Here is a 17,811-nt window from a genome sequence, read left to right as displayed (position 1 = left end):
GTACTTCTGAAAGCCTGACCCTCAATTAAGAATTTCACTTTCAATTCCGATACCAGCATTTGAAGAGCTGTTTACCGAAGTCTTAAACAACTAAAACATACAAAGACCAGCAAAGTCCACAAAGCAGCTTATAAAAGCAACCAAAATGGATTATGAAATAAACAGAAGAACATAAGAGCTAGGAGCAGGAATAGGCTGTCTGACCCTTCGAGCCTGCTCCGCCACTCAATAAGGTCATGGCTAATCTTATCGTGGATTCAGCTCCACTTAGCTGTGTTTTCACCATATCCCTTATTTCCTTTATTTTTCAAAATTACTGAATTACGAATTACAAATTGCGAATCAAGATTACTAAAGTACTTCCCTGGGCAAGGAATCCCATAGATTAACAACCCTCTGTGTGGAGAAGTTTCTTCTCAGTTCAGTTCTAAACCTACTTCCTCTAATCTTGAGGTCATGCCCTCTTGTCCTCGTCTCACCACCAGTGGAAACTTCCTATCTATTCCCTTCATAATTTTATGTGTTTCTATAAGATCCCCCCCTAATTCTTCTTAATTCCAATGAATATACTCCCAATCTACTCAGTCTCCCCTCATACGCCAACCCCTCAACTCCGGAATCAACCTAGTAAATCTCCCCTGCACCCCCTCCAGTTCCCAGTACATCTTTTCTTAAGTAAGGAGACCAAATCTGCATGCAGTACTCCAGGCGTAGCCTCACCAGCTCCTTGTACAACTGTAACATTACCTCTCTGCTTTTAAATTCAACCCCTTTTGCAATGAATGACAAAATTCCATTTGCCTTCCTAATTGCTTGTTGTATTTGCAGACCAACCTTCTGTGATTCATGCACAAGGACACCCAGGTCCTTCTGCAAATCAGCATGCTCCAACTTTTTCCCATTCAAATAATAATCTATTTTGCTGTTCCTCCTCCGAAAATGTATAACTTCACATTTACTAACATTGTATTCCATCTGCCGGACCTTTGTCCACTCGCACAATGTATCTATGTTCCTCTGCAAAGTTTCACAATCCTCTACATACTTTGCTCTGCCACTCATCTTCGTGTCATCGGAAAATTTGACACTGTGCGCATGGTCCCCAACTCCAAATCATCTATATAAATTGTAAATGTTTGTTGTCCCCAACACCGATCCCTGAGGCACACCACTAGTCACTGATTGCCAGCCATGATAGCACTCATTTATCCCCACTCTTTGCTTCCTGTCAGTCAACCAATCCTCCATCCACGCTAATACTCCACCCCTAACACCATGCATCCTTATATTATGCAGCAGCCTTATGTGCGGCACCTTGTCAAAGGCCTTTTGGAAATCTCGGTACACCACACCCATTGCGTCCCCATTGTCCACCTTGCTTGAAATGTCTTCATAGAATTCCAAAAGATTTGTGAAGCAGGATCTTCCCTCCATGAACCCATGCTGCATTTGTCCAATGGGAAAATTTCTTTTGAGGTGCCCTGCTATTTCTTCCTTGATAATAGACTCAAGTATCTTCCCTACTACAGAGGTTAATCTACTGAGGTCTATAATTCCCCATTTTTTGTCAACTTCCCTTTTTAAACAGTGGCGTCATATTTGCTATTTGCCAATCTCCTGGGACTGGCCCAGGGTCCAGCAAAGTTTAGAAAATTACTGCCAGTCCATCTGCTATTTCTCCCACCGTCTCTTTTACTACCCTGGGATGCATTCCATCATGGCCAGGAGACTTACCTATCTTTAGCTCCATTAGCTTAATAACAATTCTTTCCATATTCTCTCCTACATTTGTCTCTTCATCACTTACAGGCATGTTATTAGTCTCCTCCACTGTGAAGACCGATGCAAAGTATCTATTCAATGCCTCAGTCATTTCATTATATCCATAAATAACTGCCCTTTATCAACCTCTAAAGGGCCAACATTTACATTCTGTGCTAGTTTTTTGCTCACACTCTGTCTTACCTTTCTTTATAGATTTTTTTGTGGCATACTATTGACCTCTAAGGTTTTCCCAATCTTCTAGATTTCTGCTGCTTTTATCCACTTTGTATGCCTTCTCTTTCACTTTGATAGTCTGCCTTATTTCCTCAGACACTCATGGCAGATTATCCCTCCTCTTACAGTCCTTCCTTCTCACCAGAATATATTTTTGCTGAGCAATTCAAAAAAATTTATTTGAAGGTCCTCCACTGTGACAAAGTTGACTTGCTAAAATGAAATTGGGAATTTTGTTGTCTGACAGAGCCAAAGAAATGTCAGCTTTTCGAATGCCAGATGAATTGCCTTATCAATGCAAAATCATACTGTTTGTACCCAAATCTGCAGTATTATATGCTTACATTTTAGTGACAATCCACCTTTATTAAAACCAAAAAGTTATTGAATTCAATATTAAGACCTCCAGGCTGTAAAGTGGGATTTTTTTTATTAGTACATGTGCTGTGGGTGTCACTGTTATTGTCACATTCATTATCAATCCCTATTTACCTTGGAGAATGTGGTGGGTGAGTTGGCCTCCTGAAATGCTTCAGTTCTTGGGGTGTGGGCATACCTACACAAGGGGAAAAGGTATTCCAAGATTTTGGTGCAACATCAACAAAGGAACTGTGATTTGGTTCCAATTCAGGATAGTGTGTGGCTTGGCAGGGAACTTTAGGGTCATGATATTTCAATACATCTCTTGCCCTTCTGTCCATTGGACAGTGCATATCTACTGTGCACCAACACACTGTTATCATCTAACCTCCAATGCACAACTCTGATTGCAACCATTGCCAGACGAAGGACAAGGACGACAGATGTATAGGAACACTGTCACTTCTCAAGTGCAATTAATAATGTGGAAATTATAATGGCCTAGCCAGCAACACACATAGCCATGGCTGAATTAATAAAAAAAATACAACAGCTTCTCTGTGATGTTTTGCAAAAGATGTTGGTCACTAATTAGCTGATAGCTCTTACTGGATGCAACATCCTTCACTCAGACTTTGATTCCAGCGGAAGGCCTGTGACCTTGACACCTTCAGATAGGTGTAAGATGTGCTAGGAATTGTCTGCAACAGACAATGCCTGCTGCCAAAAAAAATCTGGTGCCTCAACAAGATTTTGCCCAAAGTTAGTGAATTCTTCTCTTCGTCCTGTAAGATTCCTTGTGAGCTAGTAAAATATATGAACAAAAATATTTAACATGAATTAACAATTATTAAATACCTTTACAGAAGGTGACTGCACTTGTCCCAATTTCGCAAGTCTGCTAGCTGGATGTTGTGAATGAACAATCCCACAATGAAGATTCTGTTCCATTGCACTGAATTCTATCCAGTAAAACAGGATCTGTTTCTTGTGAGTTGGGACTAGTTGATAATGCATGAAATGAACTGCAGAAAATCTGTTTGCAGATGACTTTCCCAGCAGCTGAATCCAACATACTACTACAAACTGAATTCCACTGACCTCGGTAATAAATTTCCAATTTTCCAATGCATGGTGCATATTGCCCCACCAACCTCAGGTCTCTGAGATCTGTTAAGCATTTAAAGTGAGAAAGAAAATCCTATAAACATTAAAACATGATCAGAAATAATCATTTCAAAATCAATTTTAAAAATTAAACTTGACATTACTGTTGCATTTATTAAAATCAGAATATTAACATTCCTTTATATATTAATGTGATTTGTTTCAATGTGCAGAGTGGGACAAGTGTGCAGGAAGTCAGCATCACTGTGAAGCAGACTGTGAAGAGTGTGCAACAAGGCAATATTAATGTGAAACAGACTGAAAGAAGTGTGCAGTAAGATAGTGTCACAGTGAAGCAGAATGGGAGACACAGACTGAGAACATAAATAAGGATACGGACTCATGGAGAATTAAGTCAGTGTGGCAACAGAGTGAACCTGATGATGAACGGCGGCAGCATATTTTCCTGATAAATGCCTGAAGTTGGAGGCTCAGACCAAGCACGGTTGGACTAACAGTTATATCCCAACTAGAATCCTGCCAGAATTCAATAAAACTGACAAAAGTGTTATCAGTGCAAAACAGTGAACTGATTGCTAGCAGTGGATACTTTGCTTATGTCGACTTTCAAGCTGCATGTAAGAAAGTTGAAGTTCTTGCTTCTTCTGTTTAATTCAAAACTGAATTAGCCTTCTTCTTGGCTTAAATTAAAGGTTAGATTATTTTTATATAAAGGTATAGTAGGGAGCTCAGTCCTTTCCACAAGGCTGATAATATAAAGTCCTTTATTTACATGTTGTCCCTGCAATGTGAAGTCCAATGGAAAGAAATGGGCGAAGTCTTAGATACATTGTTAGCACTTAAATTTGACACAACAACAGAACTGGAGAAGATGCATCCATGACATTTGAAGAAAGTGAGGGTTAGAATTTGCAGAGGCAGTGGCCTTAATATTTCAGTCTTCCCTGGAATGGGGGATGTTCCAAAAGGCTGAAGACCATTACAGTCTTGTTCTACATAGGTTGTAACAATAGTCACATCAATTACAGACCTCTTAGACTAATTTTGGTGGTGGGCAAAATTCCAGAAACAATTATTCAGGATAGAATTACTAATTACTTGGAAAACGCTGGGTTGATTAAGAAATAACAGCATAGAATTCTAAAGGTGAAATTATGTTTAACGAACTTATTGGAAGTATTTGAAGAGATAACAGAACAAGTTGATGAAGATAACACGATTGATGTGGTATATATGGATTTCTAGAGGCATTTGATACAATGTCATACACCAGACTTGTGAAGACATTTATGGATAATGGCATAAAGGGGGCAGTGGCAACATGAATTAAGAATGGATGAGTGATAGGAAACACAAGGTAACAGTCAATTAATATTTACTGAGCTAGAGGAACATTTGTGCTGGAGTTCCAAAGCAGTCAATATCATGATCTTTAATTTTCAGGATATATGTCATTGATCTGGATGTTAGTGTGCAACATACAACTTCAAATTGGCATATGTCACTATTTTTAGAAGAATTGTAAATAGTGAACATTTGTAAACAATTGTTTGGAGCTCCAAATGAGCATTGACAAGTTGGTGGAGTGGGCAGCTTTTCTTTTTTATCTATTCACATCACTGGCTAGGCCACCATTCATTTCCCATCCTAATTTTGCAGAGGGAAGTTAAGAATCAACCATATTGATGTGGGTCTAGAGCCACATGTAGGCCAGATGGTTTTACCTTAGCAATAGATAGTAATTTCATGACAATCAACAGTTTCTTATTCCAGATTTATTGTTATTGACTTCAAATTCCACCATCTGCCTTGGCAGGCTTAGAATTCAGGTCCCCAGAATATTAGCCTGGTCTTTGGTTTAATAATCTAGTGATAATACCACTTGATCTTTTCCTAGGTCACTTATAATGAGTTATTATTTTAATATGTCTTCACAAAGAACCTTAGATATTGAAGAATGCACAGGAATGGATAAAGAGAAAATGGAATCTTACACCAGCTGTTGAGAGCCCAGAACATCAGAAAACCTCAACATAGATAGAAAACAGAAAGGCAGTGTGACGAAGCTGCTGCTTTAACAAGGTTATATTGTCCTTGGCTCTTTTCAGAGAGGTCATAAATGACATAAACTTTGGAAGGTCTGGGGCTGAAGGGTTTTTGGGCCAATTTGATGATAGCCAACAGATACTGCCTCAGGCAGACAGCTTTCACATTAAAGAAAAGCACTTGTACAATGAAAGGGGAGTGGCCAGTTCACCCAGCACAACTGTTCTCTGGTTTCTTTTGGTTTTTGGCAGTAGTGTGAAAAAAGCTGCTGGACCCAATGAAGCAGGTCCAGGCTGATACTCTCTCTCTGACTTCTATACTGTAAGAACAATCTATTCTCTGTTTGATTTTATCTTTTGTGCCAAAGTGTGTTTATGGGGTTTGTTGAAAGTATTTGGAACAGTATCATTAAGTTGGGATAATCTATTGGGTTTTCAGATAGGTTAAGTTGTTCAGTATTCTGTTTGCTTTTGTTTGTATTTCATTTGGTAATCTTGTAAATAAATTCTGTTTTACTGAAAACTAAGTGGGTTGACCAGTGGCATCACTCCTGGAATATCCATGTTACGCCTGCTTAAAACAACTATCCAATTTTGGGTCTGGGCCACTTCCTTGAAATGCATTGAGAGTGTCAGGCCTGATTCATAACAGTAAAATAAAAATGAAATTAAGAAAGTGAAGAGGTGACATAACCAACTAGAGTACGACAAACCTGAAGCAAATTTAATGGCACAGAACCAAGCTAAATGAGAATGAAGCAGTTAGATGAGATTTGCTTTTCCATTTATGAATGTGGTAAGAAATTTGATGTGAAGGAGTACTCAAAAACTCGAGAGCTGGTCCTGCCAATGATTATTAGTTCCCCTCTATTTGAATACACAGAATAACACAAGTGTTGTGGCGTAGAAGGAGCCCATTCATCCTGTTGCCTCTTCATAAGATCTCCAAGTGAACGTCATATCTGAGTGGAATTCTGTTGCCTGTTTCACATAACTTTGTACATTGTTTCCATTTAAATAATCATCAATAGTTCGTTTGAATTCATCAATTGAACATGTGTCCATTGCATTTCCAGATCCAAAGTACGCATGTGAAAAAGATTTTTCTCTCATCACACTTGCTTTATTCTTGATTAGAACATTCTTGATCCTTTTATGTTGGGGAAGTGTTTTTTGTTATCTAACCTGTCTCATGATTCTGAAACATTTTTCAAATCTCCTGTGAGTCTTTCACACCCCCAACACAAGTACAAATATCTCCAATCTCTCATCACCATGGATGTTTCGGATTCCTGGAACCATTGTTGTGAATTGTTTCTGCACTCGCTCCAATACGTTTATATCCTTTCTGTAGTTTGGCACCCAGAACTAGATACAAAATCCAATTGAGGTAACCAAGTGTCTTATATATGTTCAGAATCACCTCTTTGTTCTTGTACTCTGTGCCTAGGATACTGTTTGTTTCATAAACAGCTCTATCTACCTATAAAGCCCCTTTGAACGATCTGTGCACATACACATTAAGGTTCCTCTGGTATTTCACTCCCTTTAGAATTCTATCACATTGTTTCTAACATCTGTCCATATTCTTCCAACCAAAATACATCATCTGCCATTACTTTGCACTGAATTTCATTGACCACTATTCATTCGCCACCAAAGTATGCCTGAATGTTTGAAGTTCTATGTTGTTCTCTGCACAGGTTAGAAAACTTTTGTGTCATCTGCAAACTTTGAAATTGTCTTCTACACAGTAATATCAAGATTATTAATCGATATAATTAAAAAACCAAGAGTTCCAATAACAATTTCTGGGAAACTCTGCTACAAATGGGCTTCCAGACAAAAACAAAATTGACCATGATCTCTATTTCCTATCATTTGTTTTGTTGCTGTCTCTTTTATTCCACGAGTTCTTATTTTTGTCACATATCTGGTGTGCAGAATTTATAGATTGGCTTCTGGAAATGTGTTTTGAGAAGATTTGTAGCTCAGATTGAGGTTCTGGATGTAGGTTTGCTCGCAGAGCTGGAGGGTTCATTTCCAGATGTTTTGTCACCCTACTAGGTAACATCTTCAGTGGGACTCTGGGCAAAGTACTATTGATAATTTCTGCTTTCTATTTATATGTTTGGGTTTCTTTGGGTTGGTGAGATCATTTCCTGTGGTTACATCATTTCCTGTGGTGACATCATATCATGTGGTGATGTCATTTCCTGTTCTTTTTCTAAGGGCGTGGTAAATGGGATCCAAGTCAATGTGTTTGTGAATAGAGATCCAGTTGGAATGCCATGCTTCTAGGAATTGTCATGCGTGTCTCTTTTGGCTTGTCCGAGGATGGATGTGTTGTCCCAATCGCAGTGGTGCCCTTCCTCATCTCTATGTAAGGGTACGAGTGAGAGATGGTCATGTCGGTTTGTGACTAGTTGATGTTCATGTATCCTGGTGGCTAGTTATCTACCTGTTTGTCCAATGTAGTGTTTGTTACAGTCCTTGCATGATATTTTGTAAATAACATTAGTGCAAAACTAATGTTATTTACAAAATACTGTGCAAGGACAGTAACAAACAAATGGTTTGTGAATGGTTCATAAAATGTTACATTCTAACACTAGTCACATTCTAACCTTTCCCTCACTGCTTCAAGAACAAGGAATTGATTCTGTAGCACTGCACTGAAATGATATGAAATGATTTACTCATTAGGAGCTAACCACGGTGGCACAGGTTAGCACTGCTGCCTCACAGCGCCAGTGACCCGGGTTCAATTCCCGCCTCAGGCGACTGACTGTGTGGAGTTTGCACGCTCTCCCCGTGTCTGCATGGGTTTCCTCCGGGTGCTCCGGTTTCCTCCCACAGTCCAAAGATGTGCAGGTCAGGTGAATTGGCCATGCTCAGTTGCCCGTAGTGTTAGGTAAGAGGTAAATGTAGGGGAATGGGTGGGTTGCGCTTCGGCGGGGCGGTGTGGACTTATTGGGCCGAAGGGCCTGTTTCCACACTGTATGTAATCTAATCTAGTACTCTTCTCTATTATTCTTTCTTGACATCAGCCATCATTCCAAGTTATTTTGAGACCCTGCCAAAAGCATTACCAAACCATTCTCCAAGGAACTCGACCTAGCAATAGATGGGTGCAATGTTTCTGGTTTCTACAGATGACACCTTCCGCAGAGTCAGTCACAGTTCTGTCAGAAACGGTAACGCCCCCCTCCTGCATCCTCCCTTCTCCATCTTTCAAGTCATGCATTGATATGCCTTATCACCCTTTTTTCTACTCTCATTTGAATGTGACACGGAATAAGTCAGACATTACTAAATTTGAAGTCCTGCTTGCAAATTTTCTAACTTCTTCCAAAGTTCTCATTAAAGGTCCACTTCCACCTTGCTGCTCATGTTTTGCGAAACACAATACCTAATATTTTCACCTTCTCCGAAAAAAAACTTTCCTGCAATCTGATCTAGGATATTGTTGACCCTGGCAGCAGGAAGACAATATATTACGGAGTCACTTCTATTGACATAGAAATGCCTGTATATTCCTCTGTCTAACCAATTCTCACTAATTACTTCCTGTTCCTCCCACCCTGTACAATGCCGTGGCTCTGACCGCACGCTATTGAGCAACTAGCGCCCTCATCAGCTTCAAAAACGAAAAGCCGATTTGTGAGCAGGGCCTCGGGAGACGCCTGATTTATATTTCTGTTTCTCTTGGACTACCTCAAAGGTCACGAAATGTATAATGCAAAGAACTGTCCACCTTGCGGGTGTGTTACCGCGACTGCAACCTCACCTTTTTGTATTTCACCGAAAATGTTATCACACATAAGCTTTTTTTCCATCACCCAATCACCTTTATTTTATTTCCATCTGTTAACCGCCACCAGTAAATTACTTATGTTTTCCAATTAACTATTTAATGTGTAAGGCCTGTTATTGGCCATCAAAGGTGAGAAAGAGAAGAGGATTGGGGGGAGGAATCAAAATGGATTTGGAAGGAGGCAATCTCAAATTTTTAAAATGTATATTTTCCCAATCGACTTGTTCGGAGACGTTATATCATGCCCCTGATATGTCAGAATTGGGACATAGAAACTACCACTGCATCACAAAAAGGGCCCGAGTACAGATTTTCAATGCAGGATTCAAGTTTCTGCAGATGGCAGCACTTCTTGCACTATGGTCATCTTAAAAACCAGTAGGGTCCATGACTTCGCGTTCATTTTGTTCTGGACTGAGCTGGATTACTTGGTATTAATTTTCTTTCATTTATGTTAACTTTAGTCTCGGTTACGTGTTATTACATTTGCCTTGGCTTTTCCTTATTCATAGAATTCCTCATCTTGAACCCCTTTCAAAGGGCGGCGCAGTGGTTCGCACTGCTGCCTCACGGCGCCAGGAACCTGCGTTGAAGTGCAGCGAGTTCACCCCGCTCTGCAAACATCACCCACTCGCTCAAAGACCCCTGTATCACAACTTTGTATTCTCAGTGCTAAAATCGGTCATTGATGTGCAAATATGTGAAAAAAGATGGCTCTACCGTGATCGCATTTCATTTCATTTTCCTCCTCTCAGCTCAAATGCAGAATACATTCATAAAATGTGGACACTGGTTGCAGCAAATGCACCATCTCGCTCACGGTCTCTTTGAAACGCAAAATACGAAATTCTGGAATTCCTTTCTAGGGTTCATAGTGAACACATTAAATATTGAAGGAGCGTGAGCACTTTCTGGTATTATTGTATTGTTTTGACATCAGTGTATTGATTAGAAAAACAAATTGCAGATTTGAGACTGCTCTTTAGATTCCAATGTAAATAGCATATTAGCAAGAAGATGAAAGAAATTCATCCAGGCTTCCTATGAGGGTACACCAGACAGATCACAAATACGCAGGACATGTTGTCATTGAGAATTAGGAAAGGGTTATTTAAGCGAACTGTGACAGGCTTTTGGACCACACCGAAGGACAGACACACGGGTGCGGTGTCACCAGCATCCCAACTGTTCACATAAAAAAACCCTCATTCATAATATTCGTAGAAGAGACAGAGATTACACCAAATTCTCACGGAATGTAAAGAACCACAGCAAGGGTTCTTTGGGCTTCTAATCGGTAGAGTTCCAAAACTCGATGAATGGTACATGTCAGTCACATTGCCTTTTATACACCAGAAAATAATCTCTCTTTGCAAAATAACGTCAGGTATATTTTCTATCATTGTGAAGTTTATGTGTGGCAATCTGCATATATCTGAGCATCATACGGGAAACTTCAAAGCTGCATACACGATGTAATTAACTATTTTAGTTTTCCAACCGAATAGTTTGAATCTTAATGGATAAGGGCTGGCTCTAATAATAAATGTTGTTTGACACTGCATTTTATTATGATACTTCTGCAATGTGATCACACAGAAACTGGAGTCTGTCATGCGTCTCTGATAATCGTCAGCGTTTACAATTATAAACATGTTGATTTATCGTCCTAAATCTTGGTTAAATCTAACGCGGTGTGTAAAGGTAAGGTTAGGTAAAGATAAGGGTTAAAGGTGTAGGCCATCTCAGTTGGATGAACGACAGGTATCATTATGTGGGTCCTGCGTTCTCAACGTCGCCCCTTGCCTGAGGCGTGGTGACCCTCAGGTTAGACTCTGAATACGTGCGTCAGGAGCTCACTATGATTTAATGAGAGGATATGTTTCAGGAGGCCGAAGAAGAAGCACTAAGAATAAAATTATTGCTTGATGGCTAATGTATATCGAAACAACAAATTCAATTTAAGATTAAGCCGTCCGCATACCTGAATATCGAGTGCTTGCTTAAGGAATGAGTTGGGTGATGTATGTCTTGTCAGCAGTAATTGTAAAATCAGTATAAACGATCCGTTCTTTTTCCAGTACGTGGTACTTTTGCACTTAGCTCTAAACATTGGAAAAGTTTACCTTTTGCATTCGGTGTATCAACTGTAGCATTTTGACTGGAAGGTTGTACCGTGGATCGAAATGTCGAGGCTGAAATGTAAGATATAGATAGTGAAAATGCACTTTGTTAAATAGCTAATAGTTTCCCAAGTCCTAAAAATGATTAAATGTTCTGTATACGCAATAAAATTGTAGAATGTTAGAATGTGGGAGAGTATTCTGTTGATTGAGTCTGCGTTCGAACTTTATGAGTTACTCAGTTAGTACTACTCTATCGCATTTTTGCATCTAGATCGAAATCTGAAGTAGATATCATAACCTCCCGCCATAATGTCAGCGAGGCCCGTGCTAAACTGTAAATAATTACTTAAACTGGAGTGTCCTTTGCGGCCTCGCTAGTCAGTTATAGACAGAGGGCTGTGAGTCCGCAGGAATTCTAGGACTGCGCAAATAAAGGCGATCCGAACACATTCCTTCCGAAACACAACTTATCACATCGAACCAAGTCAGGAAGTTAAATATACATTTATTTTCAAAATCGTAACTGGTAATTTTTTCTGCTGTCCAGAATAAGTCTTGTCATTTTAACAATATGACACCTTATGGTTACAACACCACGGTAATTTGTAAGCAATCCCTATTTTTTTTCAATGCCAATAAACAAATAGAAATACTGTCAAGTTTTCAATAGATGGCGTGGTAGGATTCTCGGGCTATATGTATTCTCAATTTAGTGTGGCACATAGGAAATTAACTGTTTGCTTCAGAATCAATCAACTTGAATATCTTTCAAGTCCAAAACCAACCTCATAAATATTTTGTTTTGATTGTCCTCCCTGAACCTATTTAAAGGTCCATAATCTGCTCTCCACAATGGTATCAGGAAAGTTGCGTCTCAGATTGGATTTATCTCGAACCGAAAGTTGTGAGAATAAACCTGTTTGGATTTGATATCTATGGTGTGATGCTCAAGTACAGCCACACAATATCTAGCGCCGAACAAAAAATAAAACCGAGAGAACTGCGGATGCTGGAAACCTGAAGAAGATTCTGAAGAAGGGTCTCTGGACCGAAACATTAATTCTGATTTCTCTCCACAGATGCTGCCAGAGCTGATAAGTTTTTCCAGCAATTTATGTTTTGGTTTCCAATATCTAGCGCCGTCGGGCGAAGTGTTAGCTTTTATAGCCCAGTAGAAAAAACGGTCGAGAGGATTTTAATCCTTTTAGGTTTTCCTTATCTATCTAAACTAACGGTAAAGAAAACAGCAGGGATCCAGTTGGATTGTTGCCAAACGCACTGATTGTCTGCAGCAACAGATTTCCCTAATACAATTTCACTTAACCTCTACTTACTGTGCAGGCTACAGAGTTGTTTTTTTTTTAATTATATTTTATACGTTATCTCTCTCGCCCGCACATATTACACCAGGTGTACCTGTTCTCCGTTGTATCTGTAACTGTTTCACTTACTTTCCCTCAAGTTATTTGCCTCCACTTCTGGTTAGTTTCCACTCTCTCTGTTTAAAGCAAATTCTTTTATGGCTACTCACAGTGTGGCTTTATTTTTTCCAGCAGGGCATTTTTTTTATAGAATCTGTTCGGATTTGGGGATGAATTTTAAACATTTCATGGCTTCTAATAATCACGGTGGCTCTGTGTTTAGCACTGCTGCCTAACAGCGCCATCGACCTAGGTTCGCTTCCAGCCTTAGGCGACTCCCTGTGTGGAGCTTTACACATTCTCTCTGTGTCTGCATGGGTTCCTCCCACAATCCAACGATGCGCAGGTTAGGTGAATTGGTCGTGCTAAATTGCCCATAGTGTTCAGGGATGTGTAGCCTAGCTGCATTATTCAGGGGTAATTGTAGAATAATGGAGTAGGGAATGGGTCTGGGCGGGTTACTCTTCAGAGGGTTGGTGTGGACTTGTTGAGCCAAAGATCCTGTTTCCACGCTGTAGGGATTCTATGGGCGGCACGGTGACTCAGTGGTTAGCACTGCTGCCTCACAGTACCAGGGTCCCAGATTCGATTCCAACCTTCACACTGTGTGGAGTTTGCACATACTCCCTGAGTCTGCGTGGGTTTCCTCCGGATACTCCGGTTTCTTCCCACAGTCATAAAGATGTGCAGGTCAGTTGAATTGGCCATGCTAAATTGCCTAGGTAAAAACAATGGTGCTCCGGTTTCTTCCCACAATCCAAATATGTGCAGGTTAGGTGAATGGGCCTGAGTGGGTTGCTCTTCGGCGGGTCGGTGAGGACTTGTTGGGCCGAAGGGCCTGTTTCCACACTGTTAGTAATGTAATCTAATACCACACAGATATACAAAGTTCCCTCGCTCTGTGTTAGAGGAGTTTCTGATTTCATGGATTCCCTGCAGTACAGAAAGAGGCTATTCTGCCCAATCAATTCTCCGACCCTCGAGCATCCCACCCAGTTCTCTTCAGTTCGCATTAATCATGGTCGATCTATCGAACCTGCACATTGTTGGACTGTGGGAGGAAACCGGAGCACCCAGCAAAAACCCATGTAGACATGGTTGAACATATGAACTGGACATTGGTGCTGAACCTGGGTCCCTGGGAGGCTGCAGTGCTGACCATTGTGCCAACGTGCCCCCTAGATTTCTTGGACAGATTCCTTTAATATAAAGCTATTCGATGCATTAAATCTGCTTTGGAGAGCATTCAGTTGGTCCCAGTCTGACACTGACACCCTTTCCCACATCTCACAGTTTTCTCTTTCAAGCACTCACCTCACACTCTTCGTAAATTGCTATTCAGCGTGTCTTTGTGCTTCGCTCGATCATGATTCCAGTTAAAGATTAGATTCCCTGCAGTGTGGAAACAGGCCCTTCGGCCCAACAAGTCCACACCGACCCTCCGAAGAGCAACCCACCCAGGCCCATTCCCCTACAGCACGGCCAATTCACCTAATCTGCACTGAGGGAGGAAACCCACGCAGACACGGGGAGAATGTGCAAACTCCACACAAACAGTTGCCCGAGTCGGGATTTGAACCTCGGTCTCTAGCGCTGTGAGGCAGCAGTACTAACCACTCTGCCACTGTGCCGCCCTCAAACGCGTGCTCAAAGATTTAAAAAAGCATCTCGAAGTAGGAAAAGGGGCAAAGGCCCCGTCAAGTCTCAAATTCACTCCAAATGTCATCGTAATTACCGTGACCGCGTGCTGAATGCCCCTTTCGACTTCGCTTTTTTTTATGTCCTTTCAAGTGACCGAAAACAGACAGTTGGCTCCGAGACTGAATGGAATAAGTATTGAGTTACGAAGCAATTTGAAACTATGAAATTTGCAGGCGAAGTTACATCTTACGGGATATTGTGTTCCTTTGGAAATGATGGTATGTGACGGTCCACCTATCTGATGTCCTCTGGTACTCTACTTTAAAGATCGAAAATACACCGCCAGTCTATTTTCCTGGAACATTGTAGTCTGTGGAACACGGTCCCTTCCATGCGTCCTACGCCCTTATCTGAACCCGCACGCCCCATGAATGCTTTTGCTTTTCAATTCCATAATGGTCATTGCTCTTTGCACAAATTGAAGATCAAAACAAAATTGGTACAAGTTGACAAACTGCAACAGCACAGAAGGTCATGAAAGATAATAGGAGAAATATTCGACCCAGTGACTTTGCTCCGTAACAAGAGTATGGCTGAACAAATAATCCTCAATTTCACTTTCCTGACATTTTCTATGTCATAGTTACAAAGACGTACAGCAGGGGAACAGACCCTTGTGTCCAACTCGTCCATTCCGACCATGTATTTTAAATTAATCTAATTCCATTTGCCAGCAATTCGCCCATATCCTTCTAATCCCTTCCTATTCATGTGCCCATTCAGATGCCTTTTAAACGTTGTCATTGTACCAGCCTCCACCAGTTCCTCTGACAGCTCATTTCAAACACGCACCAACCTCTGCGTGAAAAAGTTGTCCCTTAGGTCCCTTTTATATCTTTCCCCTCTCAGCCTAAACCTATGCCCTCTAGTTCTGGACTCCCCTCCCTTTGTCTATTTATCCTATCCATGCCCCTTTATAAGGTCACCGCTCAGCTTCCGACGCTCCAGAGAAAACAGCCCTAGCCTATTCAGCCTCTCCCGAAAGCTTAATTCCTCCAATCCTGGCAACATTCTTGTACATGTTTTCTGAACCTTTTCATGTTTACCAACAGCCCTCCGACAGAAGGGAGACCAGAATTGCATACATTGTTCCAAAAGTGGTGTAACTAATGTCCTGTACAGCCGCATCTGCAAAGTTAGTGATAGTACATTAACTCCAGCATCCACGTCTTTGTTAATTGTCCCTCCTGCACTATCTCTGTGCCACTATACTTGGTCCTGAAAATACCTGCCTTTGTCCAGGCCTTCTGTCTTTTTTTAGGTTTTTTTCTTTTTATTCTGATATATTACCCCCAAACCATGAGCCTTATCCTATTAGGATGTGTGATCCCTTGTTGAACATCTCTTGGAAAGCCAAATATATTTTGTTTGCTGGTTCCCCGTCATCTATCCTGCTTTTTATCTCCTCAGCGAATTATGGTAAATTTGTCCGACATTATTTCTACTTCACGAAACCATTTGAATCTGTTTGATTCGGTAATGTATTTATACACACATTACCTGTTTCTGTAATAGCCTGGAATGTTATCCCAATGACAGATGTTAAGCTATCTGGCCTATAATTCCCAGTTCTGGTTTCCCTTTTTGAATGAGGGTGTTGCAGAAATAAATTTCCAATCATTTTAGGACTTTTTTCAGATTCCAGGCAGTATTGGAATATTACTACTAGTGCATTCATAGTCTTGGTCGGTACTTAATTTAATGTCTAGCCTGCAATCTATCAAGTCCAGGGATCTATCCACCTTTACACTCATTCGTGTCGCTCGTCCTTTTTCTCGAGTGATAGCTGTTGTGTTTATTTCCTCCCGCAATCTTTTGTCCCTTGATTATTTCATACTTTTGGAAAGTCTACTAATATCCTCAATAGTGAAGGCTGACTCAAAAAAAAGTTTAGTCCCTCTGCCATGTCCTGCTTCCCCGTGAAAGGGATTTATGTTCACCTTGGCGTTTTTTTAAAAAAATATGCATACAGAAAAAGTTCTTACTACACTTTTTTAAATAACTTGGCTGCTGTCAAATTCCCGCGGATCCATAAACCAACGTGACGCTCTCGTCCCAGACATTAAAAGGCAATGAGAAACATCTGACAGAAACTCGCGGCAGACAAAACTATAAAATATTCCCAGCGGAATCGTCGCAATATTCGATTCATCCAAATTATTGAACGTATTGTGCTGCTTAAAGTCTCATTATCGAAGGAAAACTGAATGGCGCGAAAATTAATTACTTCATGAGTTAAATATATCACTGTGTTTTAACTTTAACAAGTTTCTTGTTTGTTGCCGTCAATACAGATTAATAAAATGTAATAATATTTACAAGTGGAGGTTTCTTTCAAAACAATGAGACTAAAACGAGAAATCTTGTCATCTTTCAAATCGGTTTTTACCGATATCTATTTCTCGTATACTCTGTGGTTTGCATTAATAAATTAAAAACCAAATTGACGTCATAAAACTGCAGTCACAATAGCATGGAAAAACGTTATTTTTTGCTGTTCATTTATTCTCTGTATCAGTGAATAATCACTAAATGAGAGTCCCCTAACGTTTAATTGATTTAATCACCTGGCTGGAATCTCAATTTACAATATAATTATAAATATGGCTAGTAAACTCTCAGCAAGTTCAGCCAGCAGAGCGGAATTGCGGTTTGATTAAGACATTGATTGAAGTGTCTTAATCCTATCTCAGATGAAGAGTTTCTGGAAGCTTTTCGCGCGATCAGTGCAGGAAATTTGCAACCATCAAAAACCCTTATTGCGGAAATATATAATGTTAAACTTGGATGGCATCTCTCTGTCCGTCACTGTCTTGGGCAGTGCAATGTTGGGAATTTTCAAATATCCACCGTTAAATTGAACCATATTTTAACAAATGAGGACGGGTTGTATGCGAATGATTGGAATGCATGAAGGGCTTATTGGATGAAGGGCTTTTGCCCGAAACGTCGATTTTCTGCTCCTCGGCTGCTGCCTGATTTGCTGTGCTTTTCCAGCACCACTCTGATCCAGACTCTGGTTTCCAGCATCTGCAATCCTTGTTTTTAACCTATGCATCAAACCACGCCGAGATAAAGCACCATTTCCAGATTTCGGGACAGTGTTATTGTGATCTACTTACCCAAAGAAACGTGTAGAATCAGCACGAATATCCCCAGGTGCCGCATTTCACGGCAAGAGTACTCCAGAGACACGAAGAAACATCTGATCAAAG

General features: G+C 40.5%; 2 protein-coding genes across 3 annotated transcripts in view; both read right to left on the bottom strand.

Moving 5' to 3' along the window:
* The window catches only part of LOC122555633 (deleted in malignant brain tumors 1 protein-like), a 21,532-nt gene extending 19,659 nt beyond the window's left edge, over nucleotides 1–1,873 (bottom strand). Inside the window, exon 1 of the mRNA XM_043701631.1 lies at nucleotides 1,735–1,873. Within this exon, the coding sequence (XP_043557566.1) occupies nucleotides 1,735–1,873 (139 nt within the window). The remainder of the gene's footprint in view (nucleotides 1–1,734) is intronic.
* Nucleotides 1–17,811, bottom strand: part of LOC122556112 (galectin-3-binding protein-like) — a 25,920-nt gene extending 8,109 nt beyond the window's left edge. Inside the window, exons 1-3 of one of the 2 annotated variants that reach the window (XM_043702572.1) lie at nucleotides 17,719–17,811; nucleotides 11,475–11,543; nucleotides 3,217–3,528 (exon numbers count right to left, since the gene is read on the bottom strand). In XM_043702572.1, coding sequence (XP_043558507.1) covers nucleotides 3,260–3,528; nucleotides 11,475–11,543; nucleotides 17,719–17,764 — 384 coding nt within the window. In that variant the 5' untranslated portion in view covers nucleotides 17,765–17,811 and the 3' untranslated portion in view covers nucleotides 3,217–3,259. Of the gene's footprint in view, nucleotides 1–3,216; nucleotides 3,529–11,045; nucleotides 11,208–11,332; nucleotides 11,544–17,718 lie in introns of those variants that run through there. The other variant, XR_006313465.1, reaches the window with a different exon arrangement.

The sequence above is a fragment of the Chiloscyllium plagiosum genome, chromosome 13 (assembly GCF_004010195.1).
Source record: "Chiloscyllium plagiosum isolate BGI_BamShark_2017 chromosome 13, ASM401019v2, whole genome shotgun sequence".
In the NCBI taxonomy this organism is placed as follows: Eukaryota; Metazoa; Chordata; class Chondrichthyes; order Orectolobiformes; family Hemiscylliidae; genus Chiloscyllium; species Chiloscyllium plagiosum.
Note: the sequence above shows the minus strand (reverse complement) of the source record. Positions and strands in the feature narration are given on the sequence as shown.